The sequence below is a fragment of the Oculina patagonica genome, chromosome 4 (genome assembly GCF_052425735.1).
Source record: "Oculina patagonica isolate OP01 chromosome 4, crgOcupat, whole genome shotgun sequence".
In the NCBI taxonomy this organism is placed as follows: domain Eukaryota; kingdom Metazoa; phylum Cnidaria; class Anthozoa; order Scleractinia; family Oculinidae; genus Oculina; species Oculina patagonica.
The window spans coordinates 48,492,470-48,502,158 of record NC_135761.1 but is presented as its reverse complement, the minus strand read 5'-3'; the positions used below and the strand labels follow the sequence as shown (position 1 = coordinate 48,502,158).

The following is a 9,689-nucleotide window of genomic DNA, read 5'->3' as shown; positions in this document are numbered from 1 at the left end:
CCAAGAGGTTTTTGGAGGGTATATTATGGCTTTTTATGAAAGTATGCTGCTTTGTTGGTTAGTTTCTGATTTAGTTCATTATTTATGGTTTACTATCTAAAGGTTTATAGGCTAGAAACTGAATGTGAAAATGTTGCCTTTTTTAATTACTCTCGTCCTGGAACAAAAATTGGAAAACGAATTGTCTATCTTTAAAGAAAAACCTAAAATATCTTTTAAAAATAGAATTCATCACCAATTACTTGAAAGACCCTTGAAACACTTATTAAATGTCGTCTAAGAATGTCTACGTCAAGCCAAAAACCTTATCGAAAGTATTGAAATAATTTTACCAATTCTGTGAGCACTTTTCTCGCTCACTTTCCAGGCTTTCGTTTAATTGATTGGTTATGATTTATAACCATTTTAGTTCAAGTCTCTTAACTTTCTCTTTTTTGTATAAACATAGACATACTTTATTTAACGTGGACAAGTACACGCTAAGCTGTTAGCTAGGTTCCAGGTGCTCCACGATTTAAATTAAGTAATGTACAACAACATAAAAGTATTTACGTCAAAACAATCCGATATGCTGTACATTTTCACTGTTTTCACATGGTTTTGTCCATGTTTGCAGTGTTGTTTTTCACATGGTTTTGTCCATGTTTTCAGTGTAAGGATAGTTCTGTCTATTCTCACTTTCCTTATCGAGACAACGACATGATATTTCGAATTCTTGACCTATTGAGTAATAGTCACGCGGCTGTGATCAATGGGCGAGTGTTTGAATTTGAACCCATCCGGATTGTCATTACCACGAGCACTTTATAGACAACTGTCTTCGCGCTGGTTGTTCTATTCTGTGCGGCATACACTCTGCTGAAGAGACCCAATCAGGTCGAAACAGCTGTCCAGAGTTTGCATTTTTGACTTTCAGTTTGGACTCTATCATGTCGTTGTCCCGTTAAGGTTTTTTCATTTCTACGTAGTGTCAGCCTTGCTTTTCTTGTCTCTGTGTTAAAAAGCATTTACATCAAGCTTGTATCTTTATTGATTTCTGTATTGGTTCTTTCTTCTCTCACGTCACTTTAAACCTCTATTATCGTGGCTATTTGCGGCGGGCTGTCGGATTATTTTGTTTATGAATATTTTTATGATTTTATAATAGATATATTGTAGTTATTAATCACATTGAGCGTGGTAGAGGTGGGATTATATTGGAAATGATGAGATTCTCATATAATATTCATGATGTCATCAACTCCTAGAACTGTGTTGACCAAACGTACCCGGAAAGGTTCCGTTTTATGTGGCAGTTCCTCTTGAAGGAATTCCCATTAAAAAAGGTCACGGGGGAGATAGTGGGGTATTTTGAAAGGAAGACCTTAATATGCCGGTAACGCATTCCCACGCCCACTGAGGAACGCGTGATGATCCCAAAGCGTCTATGTAGTAGGCAGGCTGCGAGTAGTCTCTTTCGGGATGGGTGTCTTTTTTTTGCCTTGTCGCGCGCAGGATTACAGCAACAAACACCGACTGCTTTCAGTCTATGTAGAAGGCTATTAAATATTCGTTTTGTGGCCTTTCTCCCAGTAACCTGCCATCAGGCGTTAGGAGAAGAAAACCCCGAGACCTGGCGTACACCCGCAGAGAAAGAAAGGACAGCCTTTGGTTTTTCGTTGTGGAGCGAAGCGGCAGTGGTTGCACGTGACCGGGCGGCATTGTCGGCCCATTTCCCCCATCGCGGTAAAGGCCAAAAGTGAAGTAAGTCAGGGCACCTCCTGGGGGTGACAGATATGTCCAGGATTGAACGCAAATGAGATGCACGTTCTTCATGACAGGCATCACAAAGTGTCCTCATTAATAAAAGTTCACCAAAACCTGTCACATATGAAGCAATATGGAAATGGCAAATAACACAGTCAAACATGAAGTACTCATTAAACAATACTTGCGTTCAATCCTGGACATAAGTGGGGGGTTAAAACGAATTCGGGATAGGTTAATCTGACAACAACAACAACGACGTTATTTGTACCCTGAGATTGTGCTCCGCTCCCTCTCTACTTATCAAGAAAAACGTTTGGAGCTCAGGTTTATGCCGTCTTGGTTGGCATCCATTCTAAGGATGTGGCCAATGAACTTCCAGCAACGCCTATAGATTTCCTCACTGATGGTTTTTGTAAACTCTAACTCGTGAAAACCCTATCCTTCTATTGGCCTACAGCCTGGAAAAGGTACCTTTAATGGGCAGTCTTCCCGTAAAGTTTACTATAAGGAGTACCTCAACCACCCCTCAGACCCTTTGCATAAATGGCGTCTTCATTTGAATAACAATACATATACATCCTTAGCCTCACGTTCACGTAAAAAAAATCCTTTGTCTAAAAACACCCACACGAGGCTAAGGATGTACATAGTATTGTTATTCAAATTTGGGCGCCATTTATGCAAAGGGTCTATGGTTTCAGGGAAAAGACTCTGAAAACAATACCCTGTTAAGAAGGTCGTGTTCACACTTCGTGCCTGAGTATTGGTTCACAAGCAGCGGTAAAAAATAGCCTCATGTTCACACACAGAAAACCAAAGTACCCAAGTGCAGAATAATGGCCTGGGCACTTAAAAAAGTATGTTCACATTAGTGCCCAGCGATTATCGTAATCGGGCAGCGTTTCCAGGCACCAAGTGTGAAACAGCCTAAGTTGCATGTTTCCATTTCAATTAAAAGTGGCTATCTTCCTGGAAGAAGGAGGGAGGGGGGGGGGTGAGGGGAAGGGGGGAAATACAACCAACTAGTGAAAACCAAAACACTGGTAACAATCAACATTCATTTTTTAAATTGTCTCATATCGGATATACTCACAACAGATTGTTCACTTTGTATGTCAAACTATTTCAAACAATATTTCCAACAAAAGGCATTTTGATGCTCAATTTACTGCTACGTATTAAGATCAGTCTTCACAGTTTTCAAATTACCGAATGTATACAAGTAAACCTGAATGCGGCAACCAACCGCGCTTCCTCTATTAAATAATACCTTTAGTAAAACAATGTCACTCACAGTCCCTTAAAAAGAAACAATCACTTAGTTTACCGAAGGACTCATTCGCTTTTGCAAGACAGTACTCTTAAAATAACAATACATAAAGAACAGGGAAGATAGGGCAGGGAAGTCATAGATTGACCACCAACACCCAGAACATAGCATTACAAATGATCTTTAGGACACATGACAATTGGTATTTTTGTATGATGGATGACGTAGTTGCTGACACTTCCAAGAACTGTGCGCCTTATGAGCCCAGAGCCACGACTTCCCAACACAATTAGTGTGACTTTCTCTTTCAAAGCTACTTCACAAATCTTCTCTCCTGGTTTGCCCTGTTCAACCCTGAATCTCATTGGAATCTACAGAAAAGACAAAAATAAACAAATTATAAATAAATGAATAAATAAATAAATAAATTTATAAATAAATGAATAAATAAATAAATAAATTTATTAATTAATTTATTATCCTGCCCATGTCTAGAACTCTGAAAATTAGCAACAATGTTCCTTATTCTTAAAAGGGCAGTATGTCAGGGACTCTCCTAAAAAAATTGTGTTCTTCCAGACAAATAACCCCATATCCACCTAGTCTGAAATGTCAGCCTCCGTTGGGAGGTTGGGACCAGAGGACGGCTGACATTTCAGACTAATACCCACCCCACAAAAGTTTTTTTGGCTTGTACCACACCCAGGGGTTACTCCCTATAATGGCCTCTTAGGGGAGGCTCCACCCTAAAGGGGTTACCTTTTGTTAGGCTGGAGGTATATAAAGGGAAGCCTCAAACCAATAAGTGGCCCATTCTACCAGAGCTTATCTTGGTTTTCCCAGCATTATTTCGTCGTTACCCATTTATACACCTGGGCGGAGAGAGGCACTATGAGAGTAAAGTGTCTTGCCCAAGAACACAACGCCCCAAGGGGGGTACTCCGGCTTGTAACTGATGGGGATGATCGATGATCGAAAAATCCCTAAGTCTTCCGACATTACCCAAAAAAATCCCTGGAGGGGCAATAACATAACACTAAGAACGCTCATTTTGTTTATTCATCATGCCATAAATACGCCAAGGCCGCGAAAAATCCCCTATCTAAATCAAGTGACCCAAAAAAATACTTGCAAAACTTTCCAACCCAAAAAAATCCCGGAATCGAAAATTTCAAACCCAAAAAAATCCTTCGATCATCCCTGTCATTAACAAGCCGGAGTACCCAACCCCCCCCCCCCCTGGGCACAACGCAGTCACCCCGGCCAGGGCTCGAAAGGGCAGGGGAAAGTGCAATTTAGGTTTTTAAAAGCCCTTTCAAAATATCCTCATATGTCCATATGTCTCATATGGAGGGTATGTTTGGACCTTGGAGCAGAGGAAATTCCAGTGACCTTCCTTCGGGATGTAATTGGGACTTTAAGATACCTGGACGGCTAACCTCGAGGATGGTTGACCGGAAGTAATTTTTGGCGTGTAGCCCATATTGCGCATGCCCGCTCCACGCACATTGCCGTCCAGCTCCGTCCATCTGTTGTCGAGGACGTGAGAAGTAGAGTTTTGCCATCCACCAGTGAACGTGAATGCTTTTTGTTTGATTTAATTTAACAATCTCATTATTTTTTAATCTGTTACTTTGTTAGGCCCTCCTTTATGGTATTCTTGGTTTGGTACTGATAAAAAGTTAAGAAGTTAAGTTTTATTTGCGGTTGCGAATATATTTGCTGTACTTCACATAAACGGTGATGGTGAAGCCACGTGGGTGAAATTATGAACTTTTTTGCTTGTGTTTCTACAAATATTTCACTTGGAATTTGTACCCTGTACATGAAAATTGCGCTTTCTCATCCCGAACTCTAGAAGCGCCAAATGTTTTACTTCGCATGTTTTGGGCTAAGGAATTGTTGATCCACTAACGACCCAGGGGGGTACTCCGGGATCCAAGTGACGGGGATGTGCGAAGGATTTTTTGGGGGTCGAAATTTTCGACTCCGGGATTTTTTTGGGTAGGAGAATTTGGCAGGTATTTTTTTGGGTGACTTGATTTAAATAGGGGATTTTTTTGGGTATTAAAATCAAACTAAAGTGCCTTGGCACGACCTTGGAAATTTAGGGGTAATTTGACTAGTGATTTTTTGGGGCTTTTTTTTTGGTCCAGGGATTTTTTTGGGTAATGTCGGGAGACTTAGGGATTTTTTTGGGTCCTGAGTTTTGCCTCCATTCGATCATCCCCGTCACTTTGATCCCGGAGTACCCCCCTGGGACTAACAAAGCTGTCCTACGTTCACACACGCCGGCTTTTAACGTTGAAAGTTCCTGCCAAGAACGTCAACATCAACCCAGTCCTCTGCGCGAAATTCTACCGTCCTCGCACCGTCCTCGAGGTCAGCCGTACAGGTATCTTAAAGTCCCTAATGTTTCCAAGATAACTACAAAAAGGCAAAATAACATTTTTTCACGATTTTTCTATACCTTCAATTCCTTGCACCTATCAATGTACTTCTTTTCCAAGGCTTTTAACTTTTCTTCTATTTTCTGGACCTCATGTTTCCATTCTTCAATGACCATTGCATCTGAAACAAAATACTTATTAGTACTAAATAAAAATTTATAGTCTATTTAATAATTAGATTATAAGCTTGAGTTTTTTGGGGGCGTGATAATGGATGAGGCTGAATGCTAACTTAACTATCACCCAATCAAGAGCAACTAAATCTTACTGTTTTAGTTGAATTTGCTTTATACAACGATTTCTAACATTTCTTGACATTTTAAGTACTAAAATAACATTTGAAACTTGTAGCTGAGTGTCTGATAGCCCTTGGTAGGGGGGGGGGGGAGGCCGGCACTCCCTAAAATGATATAAAAGGATATAGGTATTTCACAAGTTTAGGTATGTGAAAGGGTACGGAAATCTGTCATTTAGATATTTAAAAGGGCCTTTAATAAAAATATTTCGAACAGACGCACCTTATAAATGCTACATAAAGACTTCCTGTTTTAGGTATATGTCATGTCATTTAGGTATGTGAAAGGGGTATCTTTTTTCAATAAAAGGTATATATGTAAGGAGTGCTTTTTCTGTCAAAATGGTATACAAAAGGGTAAAGGGTTGGACCACGGGGCAGAGCCTCCCCGTATCAAACCTTTTCAAGTAGCCCCCCGGGCTGATAGCTAAGTCAATCAAATTGCAGCATTTGCATTAGTACACTTTTTAGTGTAAAATCATTCTACTAATAGCTTTGTAATTTAACTTCGTCTGAGGGGTGGCGAATGGTACCCAGAAAATCCAGGGTCTCGGAAAATTCCGGTCAAATCTCGAAATCTCGGACGATTTTGTGATGAGTCTCGGAGTCTCGTTTTTTGGGGATTTTTTTGTGTCTCGGAGTCTCGAATTTTTGGCCGCAAGGTCTCGGAGTCTCGGATTTTATATTATTTCAGCCAGAATCTCGGACAAAACGAATCGTTGTTAACGAAAAGCTACGAGAGCTAACGAGGAAAGTCCGCTCATTCTCGTCGCCCAGAGGCCGCGATCCTTCTGGTCAGAAGGCATTCTCGTTCCCAGGCAATACCAATGAACTCTACATTAAGTTTCAGACGCCCGTATTGAAATCGCTTGAATACGATTTATATATGTGTACGATCGTGGTCTTTCGAGTATAATGGCGTGACCAGCCAGTATATTCAGTCAAAGATTACGTACACGGAATGTACGGATTACACCGATTACTCATGGTTCAGAATTGGAAACTTTATCCGTATCGCTACTCTAATTATAGCTAACCATATAACTTTAAATAAATAGGTTTTGTCTTACCCTGTTAATCCGATGTTTCGTGCTCTTCGAACTCTGTAGTACCTTGAGTGGTTAGTCTTGTGCTGTACTGCATTCAAGATTAAGACACCTTGCTCTCCTATGCCTTACTTACACTGGAGTATATATAAGTCACGGTAGCGGTGAACTCTCAAGGAAATTCAGCATAGGACAGGAACTGAGAAAGATGCGATGGACTGATATTCAATTCAGGGTGCAAGTAGCTGTACTGAAATAGCAGAATCTCTGACCCGTTTCATATAAAACTCTCCGTAACAATACTATAACAATTTCTTTGATATGAATATTTGGAAAATTTTTAAGAATGATCCAAAGCCTGAGATTTTGAACAGAGTATAAATTTTGTGTTAAAATTGCAAATACCATATAATTATATGTTTTAAAATGGACCGTATACATGTAAAGCTCTTTGTTTCTCCAAACGAGAAAAATTGAAAATGAGAGTAAAAAACCGTTACTAGCCAAATGCTCCGATGCTTATGACAGTTCGATGAACGGACGATGCAATACGACGATATGCACAGTATACGACATAAACGGAGATGTAATATGCTAAACCAGTTTAAGAATGTACACAAGAGTATTTTCAGCCTAACAGCGGCGGAAAAACTTGAAATACACAGCCTGGGCCGGAAAAAATATTCAAATAGGAAAAAAAACAAGAGTGTATGTGCAGCGTGAATCTAATATCATTACGGTATAAACGCTAATGAAAGCTGATAAACTCTCATAGGTTAATGCATCACATGAATGGGATACCGTTACACATGTTAGGTAAAATTCCTGGTTCTCTGGATTAGTCTTGGAATGTTTCCAGATTTAGCTATATTTCCAACGTGGTCGCAAAAACAATGAATTGCGCGCATATAAGAAACGTTGACCTATTTACAAATTGTTTAGCTAGAACACGCAAGTAAGCAGTTCCCAGGGGGGGTACTCCGGCTTGTAAATGACGGGGATGATCGAATGGAGGCAAAATTCAGGACCCAAAAAAATCCCTAAGTCTTCCGACATTACCCAAAAAATCCCTGAACCAAAAATAGCCCCCAAAAAAATCCCTTGTCAAATTACCCCTAAATTGCCATGAGGTGCAATAAAATAACACAAAGAACGCTCGTTTTGTTTATTCATGATACCATTAATACGCCAAGGCCGTGCCAAGGCACATTAGTTCGTTTTTAATACCCAAAAAAATCCCCTATCTAAATCAAGATACCCAAAAAAATACTTGCCAAATTTTCCAACCCAAAAAAATCCCAGAATCGAAAATTTCAAACCCAAAAAAATCCTTCGATCATCCCCGTCATTAACAAGTCGGTGTACCCCCCCTGGGAAGCAGTTATGCATAATCGATTGTTAAATATAAAGCTAGCCAAAGCTTTGGTAAAATTCAAGGGCAATGCCAAAACACGTGGAGACCATGCGATCATGTAACCACTTACTTAGACTGTCCACAGCCCTCTATTTTCGTGTTTCTCGATCGATGAGCGCGCAGTGAGAACGGCAAGAGAACTGGACGTTTTTTGCGTTGAAAAATCGAGAGGCTGTGGACAGTCTACCACTTACTCGTTATTCTTAAGCTTTATACTATCTCATACTACGCTACTTACGTTTTCTTTTTTGACGATGCTTTTCCTTCTCCCCTTCTTCGTCCATATTTATCTATGAACCAGTTCTCAAACGTTGGAAAAAGCTGACCAAAACCTTCAAGATTCAAGGGATCAGATCGATCTGGCGACCTTCAAAAAGCTTTTACAAGAGACTGATACTTTCCGACCGGAATCGGGAAGATGTTGTGACGCAAAAGCTCGCATAGTATGACAGAGCGTGTGACCTTGGATAGTTAAATGTGGGGTCGTGATAGGTCGTAACAAGGTTGCGAAGTTTATCCATAACTAGCAGCTGGCGTCTTACTGTGAGTACATTTCGCCAATTCTTTACGTCTCACTAAAAAAATACTAATCTCGGGCTTAATTTTTTACTGTACAGAGTCTCGGGCTCGGTTTTTTACTGCTCAGAGGCTCACAGTCTCGGGCTCGGATTTTCTTAAATCATTTAAGTCTCGGTCTCGGATTTTGAAACAAGGGTCTCGGCGTCTCGGCGAGTCTCGGATTTTACCATTCGCCACCCCTCGTCTGCATAACCTGCAATCAACCATTCTTAGAGGCACTTCTGCAATCTTTTTGCAATCAGAAACAAAGTGTATTGTCTGACTGTAGGTACAGTTGCTTGGGACACAAGACTTTAACTACTGTAATTTCATACCAGCTAGGAATGGAAGATGCGGTTGTTCCACAACATGTAATAGAATAAATTGATCTCCTTCTCGGTGGATGTTTTCCATGAACCCTGTAGAGGTAAATGATAAAATAAAGTGAAAAATAAAATTTAGTAAAGCTTACATCAAATTTGTACCCTGGGGTATAGCTACTCCCGAAAATTTGGTCAGGGGTGTGAAATGCACTTTTGCTATCACAAGTAAAGACCTGACCCAAATTTTGATGCCATATAATTTTCAGACTTCAAAGCACTTTTCAAGAGATAAACAACAATAAAAGTATTTTTTTCTGAAAATCATAACCAATGCTTCTAGACCACTATTCACAAGCCATATCCTGTTTCAGACCCAAACAGCTAAAAAACCACACCCTTCATTCAGAGCTGAATAAACCCATCCATATGGATACTTACTTCCCTCAAGATGCATCCTTTCATCTTTATTCCAGGCTCCCTCATATCCTACTCCATCCCCCTTCCCTCCCCTCCCCTGACTCCATTTGCCCTTCCCTCTCCTCCCCTCCCCTGACTCCATTTGCCCTTCCCTCCCCACTTTATAC

The 9,689-nt window shown here is 40.3% G+C and overlaps 1 protein-coding gene across 1 annotated transcript in view; it reads right to left on the bottom strand.

The window, feature by feature from the left end:
• Positions 1 to 2,827: 2,827 nt before the first annotated feature.
• LOC144652648 (universal stress protein Slr1101-like) overlaps positions 2,828 to 9,689 on the bottom strand; it is a 7,842-nt gene continuing 980 nt past the window's right edge. The window contains exons 2-4 of the mRNA XM_078512727.1: positions 9,118 to 9,201; positions 5,490 to 5,590; positions 2,828 to 3,390 (exon numbers count right to left, since the gene is read on the bottom strand). Coding sequence (XP_078368853.1) covers positions 3,190 to 3,390; positions 5,490 to 5,590; positions 9,118 to 9,201 — 386 coding nt within the window. The 3' untranslated portion in view covers positions 2,828 to 3,189. The remainder of the gene's footprint in view (positions 3,391 to 5,489; positions 5,591 to 9,117; positions 9,202 to 9,689) is intronic.